This window comes from Anopheles moucheti, chromosome 2 (assembly GCF_943734755.1).
Source record: "Anopheles moucheti chromosome 2, idAnoMoucSN_F20_07, whole genome shotgun sequence".
Classification (NCBI taxonomy): domain Eukaryota; kingdom Metazoa; phylum Arthropoda; class Insecta; order Diptera; family Culicidae; genus Anopheles; species Anopheles moucheti.
In genome coordinates this window covers 48,756,410-48,773,035 of record NC_069140.1, presented here as the reverse complement: position 1 = coordinate 48,773,035, position 16,626 = coordinate 48,756,410, and the positions used below count along the sequence as shown (strand labels likewise).

The window sequence follows — 16,626 nt, the reverse complement described above, 5'->3', positions numbered from 1 at the left end:
AATTTTGTTTTTATTTGTTATCTTCTTCCTGCACACGGCTCCTATTACTGGTATGCTGCTCACATTACTGATCATTTTTGTGGCGCAGATACGTACTGTTTTATTTATATTTATCAAATATGTGCGATTTATGACGCTCAGTTTGACTGCTGCGCTCTCAGCACACAATCGCGCGCGTGTTTCGTGCGTTTGCTAGTATGTACCGTCAAACACACACGCGTATCCTTTGAAGGCCATTTAGAGAGATCCTTTTGAGTTCGCAAAACTTTCATTCCCTCACCACACACGGACGATATCATTCTGGTGGCCACCCACTGCCATCGGATCATTGTTGAAAGGATTGTGCGTATGAATCGGACATGGACATTTGCATTAACGCTAGCCAAGAATCACCGTGCCACCGCGCCTTTCACGCCTACATTTCCCCGTGGCCATGGGTGGTTCTTTCTGCTTGTCTGTACGTTGGACTATGGGTATGGCTTGAAATATGTAACAGTAAATGTTAGGAGAATTTCGCTTCGTCATCGTCGGTTTGCGTTTATCAGTAGACATTCGAAAGGGATAGGCCGCTGCAGCTTGGAATCGCGGTTTTTTTTTTCTTTTACGTTAAAGGTTTTTTACAATCTTCTTGCGTTTCATACAACTCCACTAGAAGCGTATTTACTGCGGTAAAGCATCGGCTGTTTGCATTCTGCTCTCTAATGCGTCTAGTAATTACTCCGAATGTGTGTAGCCTTATTACATTCGCCTGTTCCTTTTTCCAGCAATCTGTGTCCGCTGTCTGTCGTTTTCTAGTATATCTATATAATGTTTGCGTTTGCATTTGGCTCTAAGACGTCGTATTATATAGATACATATTTTCAGAAGATAGCAAAACGTTCACATATTTAATATCTCAATATTATTATAACCCTGCACGAGTTCTGAATAGGCTTATTATTGGATGCACCGACTATGTCCCCGCTATCTGCAGAAATTATGCTTCACATCAAATAATACATCACCTGTTCCCTGGGTGGAGGAATCGAATATTCGCACACAATAATCTCTTGTTGCATTGTGGATCATTATTTTCTGCGTTGTTGTAGGTGGCGGTAAACCTGAGTGTTTTTTTTTCCTTGCTGCGCTTAGTTTTTAGATCCTTTCCCTATTATTCTCGCTTTTCACAACATCGTGTAGTATGTGAACAAAAATTGGTTCCTTCTTCGTTTTGAGTTTCGTTTAGGTGCAACGAGGCGATCGAATAAAACCGTTCACACGTGCAGAACGTCACGTGTGCACGCAAGTACCGTGCATACAAAGAGACCAAATTCAATCATACCAAAAGGCTCAGTCTACCAAGTAACGATACAGATATAATCAATCAGATTGTTTTGCATGAAATTGACACAATAGCTAAATATCTCTAAAAAAAGGCAACAGCTCACAATGGTACCATTAACGAGCGTAATCACATATAGAATGAACTCAAAACCATGCCCTTTCAAAGGACATGCGCGGGTGGCTGAACACAGTGTGTTAGAAAACGAATCGATATATATTCGGAACAACATGCAAGATCCAATAACCAATATACAAGCATTCACCCATAGACATGAAGCATACACTATACAATATTGGAACAGGGTCCATATGGAATAGTGCAACTGACCGCCTTCATTACGTGATATAGGTAAGGTAAAGCTATTATATCCGTGTGGATGATATCCATCGGTAGTCGAACGGCCCTGTACGGCTGTTCGGTTTTATCGCAATGTTTTCAAAACCCTACACATGTCGATAATGATTAATAGCAACGAACATAAAAATACAACGTAAATTAATGTCAGTTTTTTGTTTACTTTCTTGTTTTTTTTTCTCTCTATCTTGTTTCGATTAATTCGTAAAACTAAAATATCGGATTATTTATGGATTGTTTCGCCAGTGGTTCTTTTCGGCCGTAGATCAATTTTCATTACCTATCGCTGCTCCTACACTTTTGGATTTTCTTTTAGAAATCTTACCAAATCTATCAACGTAACGTTTTCACTTTTCTTCCACATTCCGTACGCAAACGGCGAATGTTTTAGCATCCCGATGAATGTTGCTTATATATATATATATTTATATATATGCGTGTTTGTTTTGTGTTCGGGTGTGAATGTCTTCAATCTTTGCCCACTAGTCAAAGTGTTTTATCAGGCTGGCGCTAAAAATTATTCCTGCTGCTAAAATAGCACACCACACAATTTTCGTTTGCCTATACTACCACCATTCGGACGACCGTTTATGGAACAACCATCAACCAGCAGGGAGGAAAGCATCTCATCAATCGTTTCTGCATTTTTGCTTTGTTTGATTGCACCTACCACGATACACGCCGGGTCCGTTTGCCTCTCATCGTATGGATAGTAGACATTGTGAATTTAAGAGCAAAAGAGATATCTAAATTACCTAATGTTTCGTAATTAATATTTAACCCTTTATGTAAGGTCTTTACAGGCAGACAAGTGAAGAACGTTAGTTCCCGTTTTCTGGGTACAAAGATTAGATACAAACATTGCCTATACATTCGCGCTCAAACCTCTACTCTTTTCTGTTTTGTTTTCTCGTCTTATCTGTCTTCGCGTTGTGTTGTAGCTTTATAGCGTTATCGATACTATTCACCAAATAATCCCGGGGAGGGCAGTGATCAATAGTTTGTTTCAGCAAGATGTCAAGCGAGCTGTTCCGGTCGTCTTTTACGGATTTCACACCCATTCCATTAACCGTTGCGTTAATAGCTACCTTTGCTTCTATAACAAAAGGTGTACTGCAACCTGTTTGCCAGTGAACAGTGTGATGGATTTTCTTTGTGCGATTTACGGTTAAACTGAATTGTTTCCCCCGCCCCCCCTGGAACCATTGGTTTTACAATACGAACAAATCTTTCGCTAACTGCTCAACATTACCTCGATTTAGCATGTTATCTAGCTACTGCGAACGCAATGATTGGCGTTTAAAAGATGTGCGTGTAAAACTTCAAAATTTGCGCAGAAAGGAAATCTCCTCCATGAGCTGAATATTAGAAATTCCGTTGTTTTTCCCTGTACAACGGGGTTTGTGTGTGTGTGAGTGTGTGTATACCAGCGGCCAGCAGACGGAAAGTTGGACACATTGAGGGTATGGCGCGCCGTTCAACCGCTTTACTGCTGCATATGCTACATGGTAGTGAACGCTTCCGCTGTAGCCCATTATTTTCCCCCCGGTGTAGGTCAATATGTCGAATATTAGAAAACGGGGCGCGGACATACTGTGTTTTACTATTGCTGCTGCGGCTGTTCATATAGGAGAGAGGGTGGTAACGTGCGATGATCCCTTTCCATTGCAGCCTTATAGCAACTGGCACTTGAATCGTCTGCTGGATACCAGTTTGTGGTGCTTTCGGTTCTTCTTCCCCCTCTCTTTGTCTTTGCGAATTTCACGCACTAGCGTATAGAATGCATCGTCCACGCCCATTCGTGTTTTGGCCGAAGTTTCTACAAAAGGAACACCGTACTGTTTCGCCACCTAGAGAACATAAAATACACAGAACGTGTTGAACAACGATTAGCATACGCACTTATTGTACCGATGTCAGGACCTGGTCACAGCTCTCCCGAAGACTTTTATATAGAATTTAACGTTAATACAAGCAGCACCGATCATATGTTAATCTTAATTTCCCGAATTGGGGAATTGGAATTGGTAATACTACAGGACCAGGACTGATTATCCAGCTACTTGGTAAATTAAATCATAAAAAGAAAGCCAGAAAAGGTAGGCCTAGACCTCTTGAGGTTGTTGTGCCGATAAGGAAGACGACGAATTTTCACCAATCGTCGAATGCATTTATGCGCCATCTGTCATATCATTTGAATTTGTAAATTTGTGTGCAAAATTGTTTTGCAGATACAAACAAAACGGAAATTTAGCAGCTGGAACTTAATGTATCAGGTGAGCATTTGGAGGTGATCTTCGCTAAATAACTTGATAATTTTCATGCAGAATGTGAAATTCCAACCTTTAGGTGAAATTTTAAATTATCGGATCAGATTCCTGTTGCCCCTACTGCAATACCGTCACACCGTTTGGCAATACTTCGCCAAAGCTGTGACCAGGCCATAACCCGGGACCGGGGAAGCAGACACTTACGTCTCTGGCCTGGTTCATATCCACTGCCCATGCTTGCAGATCGCACTTGTTGCCAACTAACACCATTGGCACTTCTTCTGCGTCTTTCACACGCTTAATCTGTTCTCGGTAGGTTCCTGCAGGTAGGATGGGGAATTGAAGAGAATCACATCAGTACAATTACTTATGCACCATTGGACCCCATATGCTGTACATACCTATATCTTCGAAACTTTTGGCACTGTTAACAGCAAATACTAAAAGAAATCCTTCACCCGTTCGCATATACTGATCGCGCATCGCTGAGTACTCCTCCTGGCCGGCTGTGTCCAGAATATCGAGCAAACACGTTTCACCATCTGCGGGAAAATAAAAAGCCAGGGCAAATTATTCGATATGTTCGGATAGCAAAGATAGTGGTGGTAGAAAGTAATTAGAATATAATTAGCGATAAGATTAGATAGTATTAGCTCGTAGATACGCAACCTTGCCGCTGTGATCGTGTAACCATTTTGCAACTCGCCAGTAAACCGACGAGAAGGAGCAACGATGAGTAATAACATCTTGCAGAAAACATTCGTGGGGATGCATTAATTGAATTCAATTATTGCGAGAAACTCCATCGAAGCCAGACGCTTCATTTGCTGATTCACATTTCAGCACATTTTCGGGTAAAGCAAAGTAGACACAGTTGTGCGTTTTGTAGAGAAAATTAAAATACAGATCAATAGCAGCACAACGAGCATACTTCAACAAATCAAAAAGTAAAATAAATGTGAATTGTAAACGTAAATGTTTGATAGTGGAACGTTAACCATGTCAATCGAACAATTTTCCGCGTATGCTAATTATTAATGAATTGTGTACATGTTTGGCCAATATGCTCCTGACTAATAATGATCTCCTTTTGCAACCAGTTACAATTTCATCCTTTTTTCGTACAACGATTTCATACGGATCTACCCCACGAAGGAGAGTTACTTGGCCCCCTCGGAATGGTGTAAATAAATCGCTAAAAATAACAATCAAACTTACCTATAACTACTTGCTTCCGGTAGGAATCTTCAATTGTTGGATCGTACTCATCCACGAAATGGTTCTGAATAAGTTGTATTGTAAGCGCCGACTTGCCGACACCTCCAGCGCCTACCACAACTAGTTTATACTCCGTCATCGTTCCGTCTGAACGGGGATGCAATTTCGATTTTCAACAGGCGGGTGCGGCGCAGACAGGAGGCAGCAATATTTTTTCTTAACAAAGCACAACTACGACCGCTGTAATCCCCACCCACCCAGGGCAGGCAACAGACGCGAATGGGTATCCTTTCTGAAAAGGAACTGGTCGATTTTTCTCACGTCTGCTGTGTTTATCACTAACCGTAATGACACACTTGTAAAATTCCTGCTTGCCTGATTTTCCCTGCGCACTCAATGGCTCACGTCACTGTTGGTTTGCACACACTTTCTGCTGTTGCCTGCTTGTTCGCGGATGAGTATGCAGAAGATTGTTGTTATTATTTCCCAACCTTTATGCTTTCTTCCTTTATTTCGCCAGCCGCCAGGCCAGGCAGGATGGCTGCGATCAGGTTGCTCGTTGATGGTGGCGCTGATGATTGCCAATGATGACGATGACGACGATGACGGTACAACGCCCGTCGTTCTTCTTCTTCTATCCAACACTATCTACCTCACTCTAGCACACGCGCGTTTTTTCTCTTTCTCTGCGGCCCGAGCACTGTTTGGGGCTCCTCTTCGCTGATCTAAAATTGAGCCCTGGGATGGATGATGGGAAGAATTTGTTAGCTTAACCAGTGACCACTGAACTCTTGGCAAACTACGCAACTACAAATAACTGGTAAACAGTGGCTAAAACTTTTCAGTTCCATTCCATCTGACACACCACTAGGAGTGCCGTTTTATGCATTTCATTGGGACAATGATGATGCTGTTGGATCGCATCTTCCGTGCAAGGAATCTGCACCGCAGGGAATTGCTCTGCTTTGACACAGTTTCGCGAGATTTTTGCTAGCGTAACGTTGCTCTACACACGCGTGTTTTACTTTACACTGCACCACTTACCTTTGTTTAACGTTAATACACCAAAATAAGTGTAATTTGGTGCAAATTAACTTCTACATACGGCCGACTTTTTCTCTGACTTTTTACGTTTTATTGAAAATGGCGTCGGCGTGTCAAGAATTGAACCGGAGTATAAACTCACGAACCGATGTTCGCCGATTGTTGTGCTATCGTCGGAAAAATGAAAAATATGAAAAACTCATGACGATTTGCAGTGCCAAATGAATTTCATCACAGAATTTAACATGTTTCCTAATATTCCAACAAGTTTCATGCATTTTGAAAGCCTATCTGTTGCAAAATCACAGTTTTAATTCTCGCTGTCAAAAAGCCAATTATACGTTATCGTTTTGTTATGAATAGACCTTTTCTTTAATTCCAGTTTTTATTCATACTAGAGCGCATAATCAACGATAAACGATTTCTAAAATTCGTTCATGAGTCATTTAAGCTAAAACAACACAGTTTGTGGCAATTCAATGATGTGCAATTGAAAAATTGGTGCAAGGAAACCCGAAAGGCCGAAATGGTCGAGCTATTTTCATGTTGCCAGTTTGAGCTGTCACTGCTGGCTGCACTGCTGCCAGTCACTTGACGTCAAATTGAACCAAATGTTGTCGCCAAAACCACAATTTTAAAATTGATCAAAACTGTGTTTTTTCACTGATTTTGCAGGATATTAGCAATTGAAATTTCATAAAAAACATAAATCTTTCATTTTAAATTCGTTTTCTTGAGTAAAATTAATCCTAACAGTGGTTTAAGACTAGCATAACAATTGGTACACCTATATCACAACAATTGGTGCATCGGAGAGGTACAAACTCGTTCATGGTTGGTACAGTTACCGTACTTGAATTCAAGTAACGATGACGGCTGTTCAACGACCACAATTCCAGCAAAGAATGCACAAAGTATAAATACTGCAACTATGGAAAATAACAATAATCAAGGGGCAATATCGAAGGAAGTGATGTTACCTTCTCCGGTGCTACAGTTCCACGACACAAACAATACGGCGCCACACGTGGAGGACACTAATAAACACCAAGGAAGAACACGATCATTTCCACATGAACGCGGCATCTGGGCCAGTTATGTATTCATAGACTGTGAGTAAACTCGACGTATGCATGCACAAAATCGGATCTAAAAGTTCCTTTGTTCATGTTTTATCACAAATTATTAAAGGTAATTGAAGTATTATTGTTTCTGTAATTCAGATAGTGATGCTGATGGTTGGATTGAACTGCAGAACGAATGCAAAACCTTGCTAAACACTACTGCTACACTCGACTTCGTCGCAATCGAACGAATGCATCTGAGCCTTACGAAGACCTTTACCATCCGGCACCACAACATCAGTCCGTTTGTGGAAAACCTGCGAGAGCAGTTAGTCGGTCATCGACGATTTCGACTTGAGTTTTCCGGCTTAGAGGTGTACGTCAATGAGGAACGCACGCGAACTTTTGTGGGAGTACGTGTGGCTGAGGAATCTTACAGTCCTCTCAATGAACTCGTCGCCAGCGTAGATGAGTGTTTGGCCGAGTACAAGTTGCCGCTGTTTTACGTGGATCGGTCATTTCACGTGAGCATCCTATGGTGCCTGGGCGATCGAGAATCGGAAGTTCGAAAGGAGTTACCTGCGATTTCCACCATGTTTGAGCGAGTGTACGAGGAAGAATACTGTGACATTAGTCAGCAAGTGAAGAAACTATGGTTTAAATGTGGAAATAAAATGTTTAATTTTGATCTTATTTAATTTCACCGCGAAGCAGTAGAATGGAAGTGCCTTAATATGCCCAGCTGGAAGAAAAACGAAAAAATAGTGTAGAATACAGCACAACGACTCGGGACGTTGCTGGCCCGCAAGAGATACACTTACAGCTTCAACACCTTATCCTTGCCACCCGAAGCAACTCTGGAACCATCTGGAGCCCAGTCTACGCCGTACACTTCGTCCGCATGGCCCGGCAGTTCCTGTACCAACTTACGCTCTTTGACACTCCATACCTTCAAAGTGGAATCTTTGCTACCGCTTAGTATTAATCGAGAATCGGCCGACCAACCCACTGTATAGACGGCTTGCACGTGGCCACGTAGCGCGCAAATAAATGCGCCATCTCCAGCTCGCCACAAGCGGATAGATTTGTCGAACGATGCGGATGCAATAAACTTCACATCTGGCGAATATTTAACATCGTTTACCACGTTCTGGTGACCCGTCATACGAGTGATGAATTGTTTCTGGTTTGAATTCCACAGGTACAGCGTGAAATCATCCGAACAGGATACAAACGATTCAACTCCGTCCGGGCACACTTTCTCGTAACGCTCTAACGCCATCTGTTTCAATGCGTCCTTGTTGGTACCATCTCCATGCATTACGCTTTTGTCCATCACCGGATGAAACGGTCCCGTACGCAATACGTAATCTGTGTTGAGTGCCAAATTGTTCACCCAGTGTGCATGGCCCGTGAACGTTTTGCATAGGACACCGTCCTCCGCACGCCACATCTTGATCGTTCGATCGCGAGATGAAGTGTACAGCAGTCCGGCACCACCCCAGCGTACAGCCGTAACCGGTGCTGTATGACCAGCGATCACTTTTACGCACGTTCCCAACACCACATCCCATACGCGTGCATCGTTATCATTTCCTGCACTCGCCAGAAAGCGACATTCGGCATTCCGATGGTAAGGCTCCCAGGAAAGACAACTGATCCACTTTTTGTGCCCGACGAGTGGCCGACCGAGCTGTTTGCCCGTATCCGGGGACCAAATGCGAATTTCACCTGCTTTACACGCAGACGCTACTTTGAGTGAATCGGGTGCCCAGGCCACACACATCACCCATTGCCGATGGCCAGTGCACGTGAAGTGCGGTGTCTCCGTGTTCAGGTCCCACAACCGTAATGTTTTGTCACCGGATCCACTCGCCAGATGAATGCTATTTGGGCTGAAAGCGAGCGATACGACGGCTTCGGCATGACCTGGCATGGTGCTGGTACAGCGGGATACAGCCCGAACACGGAATACGGCCTGCGGTTGGTATACGATATCCAGCACGTCTTCCGCATTCAACCGTTTCTGATCGACGGTTTGGTCAATCGATTGCTTAATCTCCTCATCGTTTACGAAAAATAGATACGGCGTTGGTTTCTCCTGGGGGGGGAAAGGGTCTGATAAACGTTATCCAAAGGAGAAAGCAGCAATCTTTCTTAGGTGGGAGCATATTTACGTTCTTCAGTAGCGCATTGCAAATCAGTTCCAGCTGTTCCTTGGTGACGTTTATCGGCAGAGCTAACGGTGGGCCCGCTTCCTCTCCCACATCCGACACGAACCGGGCTTGCACCGTTTGAGTTGTTGGTTCATTTTCGTCTACTTCCATCCTAATAGTTGTGCAGTTTAGATTCGAAAGTATTCCAATCCGCTGCAACAGAACTTCCGTCGCACATGTGTACGGTGGGGTCTCCTTGCACCAAATGTCATTCTCCCTTTTTGTATTTACCTGTCAATAGTAGGCCACTCATCTATATGCACCTTGGGCTGAAACGTCGGATGGAGTGACATTTGGGTGTTTTTTTGGGAACAGCAAAAAGGAAAAGAAAATATTTTCATTCCAACGTAAAATTTGTGTGTTCAGTTTTTGTGACCCGTTTCTGCAATTTTTCGTTACGAATTAAGGCTTCCTTTTCCTGAATTTGGTTTCCCAAAACGTTCCGTTGGATAGGAAGAAAAAATAGTGGATTAAATCTGTGTGGCCACAAATACCTATTCGATTCACAAAGATGAAGGCCACGAGCGATGGTCGACGGTCGACAAAGGATGTGGTGTGATAATTTAATTTGTTGGATGGAAGCACGGTAGAATAGTTCGTGTTTGGGCGCTTGTTGGTGTCTTCAAGACATGTCGCACAGTCCGCCCAACTACATGGACGGTGTTCCGGTGAAAATATCCGAGCGTTTTAAACCTCCGCCAAAGATAGTGCTGCCGCAGGGGGTTGTGAACCGCTTGAACCAATACGATGTGGGACAGGTAATGCATGACTCATGTTACGATGGCGAACTGGAAGACACGGTACTTAAGCGCATAACGGAATGGAAAGCGGTGAAAGAACGCGATCGCTACGAACGGAAGGCTCGTTTACAGGCCAAGGAACATGAACGAATGCGAGTGATCGAGCAGGAGCAAAAGCGCAAGCTAAATCAAATATCATACCCCAACACGGACGAGCTGTCCAGTGCTAGCGACGATAATGATCCCGATGGTGAGGGGCACACAACAGCACGGACGATAAACGGGTCCGAGGATGATTACGAGGAAGAGAATGACGAGTCTGCCCCGTCCGGTTCGTCGGACGAGCGCACCAATGCGAAGCCGTTCGATCATATGAGCCAGCTGAGCTCGATACTGGTACCGACTGTGATACGGGACACAGTACCCAGTGCTGTGGACGCACCAGCTGCTTACCCAAATGTGCTCGTTAAAGCAACTATCATTCCAAAGACGACCCAGTCCGATATGGCGATGCCGCCGAACGCTACATTTGGGAGCAACAACAATAATAATAACAATAATTATAATAAAATCAATTACTCGGACTTTGAAAACGATACGTCGAGTCCGTTCGATAACATGGAGTTGCGTACGATCAACGATTTGGCTATTTTAGCGCAAGTGTTGAAGCAAAACACTACCCTCACTAGTCCGGTGAATGAGGTCGAAAAGCCAGAACCGCACGAATCGATCGAAACAAAGGAACAGACACAACCGGTGTCGGTGCCTACGGCTGTACATAGCTCTGAACCGCGGCAACTACAGGAGCAGCCGCAACTGCAGGCGCTTCACAATCCTTCTCCTATCACAACTAATCCTTACAGCAGCACAGCATACGGCGCGAATCAGCAGTATTCGATGTATCCGGCACAGTATCAGCAACCTACTCAAACGACAATTGCCTCGTCCGGTGTAAATGAGTATCTTCCGTCGCCCTACAACGCGTACCAACCGTACAACAATTATGGCACCCAGTACGAAACCACATCGTTAGCTGCTTCTTGCTATTCGCCTGCTAATACTCTTGATAGTCGCTATTCCTTGACTAATTATGCCAGCTCGACGTATCACGTTCCGCCGGTTACCCAAAATCAGCGGAGCTCCTACTCACCGGTCGTCACTAACTACGCTTACGGCTATCAGCAACAGCAGTCATACGTTACTGCACCGTCCACTTCAATGGCGAGCGGTACCGGGACCTCTACGTATGCTCCGAATTACGGTTACAATAGCAACTCCATAACGGCTCACAAGGATGCTGGTGGATACTATAGCAACTATCAGCCCGTTTCCGCATCGAGTGATGTAGCAGCATATCCTTCCATCTATACCACCGCGACCGGAACGCCTGGAGTGGGTACGGCGGACACACAAACGGGACTGCGATCAAAGTCTAGAAGCGTACCGGATATTATGCGACAGCTGGATGATGAGGTGCAAGATTCCGCGACAAGGCGTACACGAAACAATAGTCAAACCATTGCCGATCGTCAGGCGGAAAGTGGTCAATATGCTGGTAAGATTTGAATGACGGAAAGACAAACTAATCTTTTATTTAATTTTCCCGTCTTCCAAGATGCTAGAAGAATGTAAGAGCTAAACGGATAAATCAATGTATTTTGTTTCGTAAAATATTTGCAGTATCTAATAACACCGCCGAAAGGAGTACTGTCGACTACACTATTTACAATCAACTAACACAGACGGATCAAAACATTGTGAAACGGATCAGTTCAATGGGATTCCCACTGGAACGGGTGGTGTGGGTTTTAAAGCGCATTGGAAACGATGACAAAAAGGTAACTCACTAACGAAACAGCCGTTTATGGTCGATACGATTAGGCGAAAGGTACTAATTTTCTGTTGCATGCATTACAGATAATCGAACATCTTATACCGCTGAGTGAGCTGCTTGATCTTGGCTTCGAGGGAGAGAAAATCTCAGATGCACTTTTGAAGTTCGGCAACAATAAGCATAAAGCGCTTGATTATTTGATTTCGTAGAATCGTTGTGAGCAGTTCGACTTAGAGGAGCGGAGTTGAAGCGAATAAAGTTGTGCCGAATATACTGAACCAATAGCGCAGCATATGAAGCTTGAAGTAATTTTCTGCTGATTTACAAGATGACAGAAATCGATTCTTAATAATCGCAAATGTACTGCAGAGATTGTGATAATTATGTTAACATAAATTGAATTTATTATAACTTAAAAACATTGTTAAATCCAAAAGGAACCTGTTTTTACATGGAGTAACTGGGGCTATACAATACAAAAAAGGTATATATAAAACGCTTCCCATACTGTTTGTTCTGATAGTATAATTATCTCGCCACACTACTCCTTGCTAATAAGGTGTACAATTGTATCGATGACACGTTTGCCGTGTTCGTGATTCATCAAGTTCAACAGGGGATCGCTAATTTTCAGCTCCAACATTTTGGCCAGGTCCAGGCGCAGGAACTTCATCATTTCCGCAATCTGATGCGTGGCAGCCTGCAGCATCAACCAGCCACCCTCCAGCAGAATTACAAAATCTCCACCATGCAGCTCAATTTGCAGATCGCTTCCCGAGAAGAGTACCATCGGCAATAAGGGTACCATGGTCGTTTCGCGAATATAAATCCGAGAAGTTTTCATCTTTTCCTGGTACACTAGAAACGGAGAACCGAAGTGTCCTACGGTAGCGTTTATCGACGATGGATGTAAGGCGACGTAACCATCCTCTTGCGTTTTGAAGCGCAAATCGGAGGCCTGCGGTAGACGCGGCACAGCCCCTACCGCGCCGGTAACGAAGCTTTTTTCCGGTGTAAGTATTTTTACCACGTTTGGATAGAGCGCAGCACACAGGATGGCTGCAAGCAGACGATTATTCATCCCGTTCACATTGATTTCTGCTCCAGTAATCTTTTGAAGATCGTCCAGCTGTTGCCTTTTAGCGCGAGTTCGACCGGATAGATCGATCGGTACGAAACCGATCGAAACGAGCAGCTCTAGAAATTGGTACTTCATTTCCCCGATCGTGGCCAATGTTTTACCGGAAAGATAGTTTTGTTCCGCGAAGCACTGTCCGGCGTAGCGACTTTTTTGTGCTGCTTCTATCCAACGGCGGTAGGCATTCAGCATCGTTAGATGATCGCTGTTGGCGATCGCGAACTGTCGTTTCCGATTGTCGGCCTCATCGCGCTTTCCAAACGGTGATACGAAGGGACTTTTGTAGCTGAGGATTGCGGCCATCGTAAGCACACTGTCCAGACACTGGAAGATCGCACCGAACAGCATCAACTTCCCTATCCGCACGTCCACCGGGAGCGCGGACAAATGGTGGCCGAGCGGTGTCAGCTGTTCGTCCAAATCCAATGCACCGACATCGATGAGACGCTTCTTGGCCGCTTGAATAGTTTCCACGCTAGGTGGTTCAATAAGTGCACCGAGCACCTCGTTCAGTGAGCGTTCCTGGAACGTGGAAAGCGTTTTGACACGCAGCAGTAACGGTTCGAGCGGTATACGATGAATTTCTGGGACGGGTTGACCAAGAATGTGGTCTGTAAATCGTGGCCGTGTGTACAAATGGATGCAGACACCGGGCATTACACGACCGGCACGACCTTTACGCTGGAGAGCATTCGCACGCGATACCCACACCATCTCGAGCGATTCCATGTTACGGTTGGAGTCAAAACGCTTCTCCTTCATCTGACCACAATCAATCACAAACACACAGTCATCGATGGTAACAGATGTTTCGGCAATGTTCGTGCTAAGCACTATTTTCCGCTTTCCTTTGGGAGGTTTACGAAAAACGAGTGCTTGTTCCTCGTTTGTGAGCATTGAGTGTAGCGGAATCAGTACGAACTGATCACCCCGGGCACCGAACAGTTTGCTTTCGGCAAGTGATTCATGAACTGTTTGTATTTCGGCTAGACCCGGCAGAAATATCAATATTGAACCCTCTCTAGGCCAGCTGTGGGAAGTATCGTCAACGATGTACGTTAGCACATGTTCGATAAGTTCCGGATTGATGCGAAGAGGATCCATAAGATACAGCGCTTTGCACGTTTGCTTCGAATAGTCTGTAAATGGGAAAGTATTAAAACCCTCATTAGTTCGCACCGACTGCATTTAGTTGATACAAATCCTTGCTTACCCGCGTATCGCGCAAACATGTCGGCCATTTTTAAATTTTCATCCCGTATCGTTTTCGCCGGCGCCGCATTGGCAGCCTTCACATCCGAATACTCCAGTTCCTGCGTCAGTAGCTCATACTCTCCCTTGCGCAGCTTGCGGCAAAACTGGGAATCGGGCTCTAACACAAACTCGGTGCGCTCCAGTATGTCTTCCAGGAATAACTGTTCCACGGGAAACGTGCGTCCAGGAATCTCCAGCACAGGAATATCGCCAAAGTAGCTGGAAAACAGGTTCGAATTCAGCGTTGCCGACATGAGGATCACCTTCAGATCCGTACGCTTGGACAGCAGCTCTTTCAGTATCATCAGCAAAAAGTCAGACTCTTCGCTGCGTTCGTGCACCTCGTCAACGATGATGTGCGTTACGGTCGTGAGCGCCGGATCGGATTGTAACCTTCGCAACAGGATGCCAGTAGTGCAGAATGTTAGTCTGGTGGAGGAAGAAATCTTGTTCTCCAGTCTGATCTGATAACCGACCGTATTGCCTATCTTTTCATTGCGCTCTTCAGCAACACGTTCTGCAACACCTATGGCCGACAAACGCCGGGGCTGAGTGCAAATAATTTCTACATGCCGAAGCGGTTCCTTTGATTGCATTTTGGACGATTGCAATAGCCAATCATCGAGCAGGAATTGAGGTACTTGTGTTGACTTTCCGCAACCCGTTTCTCCACTGATGACGAGGATTTGATGCGATTCCATAAGATTGATGATTTCCGCCATCTTCGTCCATGCTGGAAGTTTCCGACGGTTCCTCAGCATCTCCTTGTAGGCATCGTTCGTTTGTTTGTCCATAAACTTTCGCACAATGTTACGGTCCTCTTTCATCTGCTGTTCTGGGTTTACCTTAGATCCGGTTTGTCGACCAGTTACGCCACGCTGATGGTGCGTAGGTAAATTATCCCCAAGGCCACCCTCCACTGCGTCCTGTTCCGGCTCGTAGAAGAGAGATCTCCTACTATCAGGAAATTGAAATCGATCTTGCTCAATAAATCGAGCTATTTCAGCGTCATTCTGCAGCAAATCGGCAACGGCATAGATGCAAGGCATACCGTCATTGGTGAGCTCAATGCACTCTTGCACCAATCGACGGTTCACTCTAAGGCACAACTGTTCCGGGATATCCGAACAGGTGGTTTTCAGCAGCAGTATTGGCCGCTCGAATGGGTATCGATTCCCGGGTGGAAATCGAATTTCCAAAAAGAACCAATTCGGATCCTCGTCGGGAGATTTCTCCGCCTTTTTACCGCCCTTCTTTTCCTCGCTATCCGATACATCTGGCTCATGCGAGTAATGGCAACGATTACCGTAGCGACATTTGCCCTTCGCAAAGTTCCAGCATTTTTCACGCTTAGCCTTTTTCTTCTTTGCCAACGCTTCCAGCATACGTCGCTTCTCTTCCTCCGCCTGTTGTGCCTCTCGTTCCGCTTGTTTTTTCATCTCCGAAGGGCTGTGCGTAAGCAGATGATCAATCTTAAATTTCAGCTGCCAAACGCGATTGTGCTCCTTTTCCACGAATAGCTTATCGTAAATCGATTCCAGCACTTCTCGTTCGTCCGCACGCAGGGTACATAGCTCATCTTCGTTGTGCTCCTCCGTTGGCGATTGCAGATCGTTCGGTGGAGGAAAATATTTCGAAAACAGTAACGTCAAAGCATTGTCGACGTCCCCGTTGTGGTGGTCGAGCGCTTCCTCGCAGTGCGAACGATGGAAGGCGTAACTGTGCAGCTTCATTATTGCATACATGCGAAACTTATCCTCGTTGCTATTTCCGGTCCGTGGAATGTTGGAGAAATCAACGCCACCCTGTATGACCAGATTGCCCCGATCCTGCCAGAAACCTTTCTTCATTCGACCACCTTTGTCCTCGTATTTCGAAATATCGCCCAGCTGAAATGACTCCCCATGAATTGCCCTGAGCGTTTCCATGATAAGCGTTTGTGATTCATCCTTAAGCCGTAGAACTTGTAGCTCCACTTTGACTGGTTGTTTGGTGGCTGGCGGTTCAAGAGGAGCATTGCTGCAAATATTATTATGTTTTAGATATACGTTTTATTAGTTGAATTATGACTGCTTACGTGGATCTAGGAACAACAATTGTTCTTAAAAAGCAATCCTCAATCAGCTGCTGGATTTGCTCGTCCATTTTTTTAGCACCACAATGTTTACGT

General features: G+C 44.8%; 5 protein-coding genes across 5 annotated transcripts; 2 read left to right on the top strand and 3 right to left on the bottom strand.

Annotated features, from left to right (window-relative positions):
* Positions 1–6,321, bottom strand: LOC128299410 (GTPase HRas). The gene is made up of 6 exons (XM_053035372.1): positions 6,211–6,321; positions 5,523–5,904; positions 5,167–5,454; positions 4,350–4,490; positions 4,153–4,268; positions 1–3,528 (listed from the first exon to the last, which is right to left on the bottom strand). The coding sequence occupies exons 3-6, from the start codon at positions 5,303–5,305 to the stop codon at positions 3,352–3,354; spliced, it is 573 nt and encodes a 190-aa protein (XP_052891332.1). The 5' UTR covers positions 5,306–5,454; positions 5,523–5,904; positions 6,211–6,321; the 3' UTR covers positions 1–3,351.
* A 496-nt stretch (positions 6,322–6,817) lies between these two features.
* On the top strand, positions 6,818–8,102 carry LOC128309911 (U6 snRNA phosphodiesterase 1). The gene is made up of 2 exons (XM_053046410.1): positions 6,818–7,322; positions 7,434–8,102. The coding sequence occupies exons 1-2, from the start codon at positions 7,142–7,144 to the stop codon at positions 7,970–7,972; spliced, it is 720 nt and encodes a 239-aa protein (XP_052902370.1). The 5' UTR covers positions 6,818–7,141; the 3' UTR covers positions 7,973–8,102.
* LOC128309910 (protein Notchless) lies at positions 7,910–9,671 on the bottom strand. Its single transcript, XM_053046409.1, has 3 exons — positions 9,452–9,671; positions 8,096–9,375; positions 7,910–8,016 (listed from the first exon to the last, which is right to left on the bottom strand). The coding sequence occupies exons 1-3, from the start codon at positions 9,599–9,601 to the stop codon at positions 8,004–8,006; spliced, it is 1,443 nt and encodes a 480-aa protein (XP_052902369.1). The 5' UTR covers positions 9,602–9,671; the 3' UTR covers positions 7,910–8,003.
* A 149-nt stretch (positions 9,672–9,820) lies between these two features.
* Positions 9,821–12,342, top strand: LOC128310374 (probable serine/threonine-protein kinase nek3). The gene is made up of 3 exons (XM_053046999.1): positions 9,821–11,785; positions 11,911–12,068; positions 12,148–12,342. Exons 1-3 carry the CDS (start codon positions 10,120–10,122, stop codon positions 12,271–12,273), a joined length of 1,950 nt encoding a protein of 649 aa, XP_052902959.1. The 5' UTR covers positions 9,821–10,119; the 3' UTR covers positions 12,274–12,342.
* Positions 12,343–12,451: 109 nt separating this feature from the next.
* LOC128309654 (putative ATP-dependent RNA helicase DHX57) lies at positions 12,452–16,601 on the bottom strand. Its single transcript, XM_053046092.1, has 3 exons — positions 16,534–16,601; positions 14,416–16,475; positions 12,452–14,341 (listed from the first exon to the last, which is right to left on the bottom strand). The coding sequence occupies exons 1-3, from the start codon at positions 16,599–16,601 to the stop codon at positions 12,606–12,608; spliced, it is 3,864 nt and encodes a 1,287-aa protein (XP_052902052.1). The 3' UTR covers positions 12,452–12,605.
* Between the last annotated feature and the right edge of the window lie 25 nt (positions 16,602–16,626).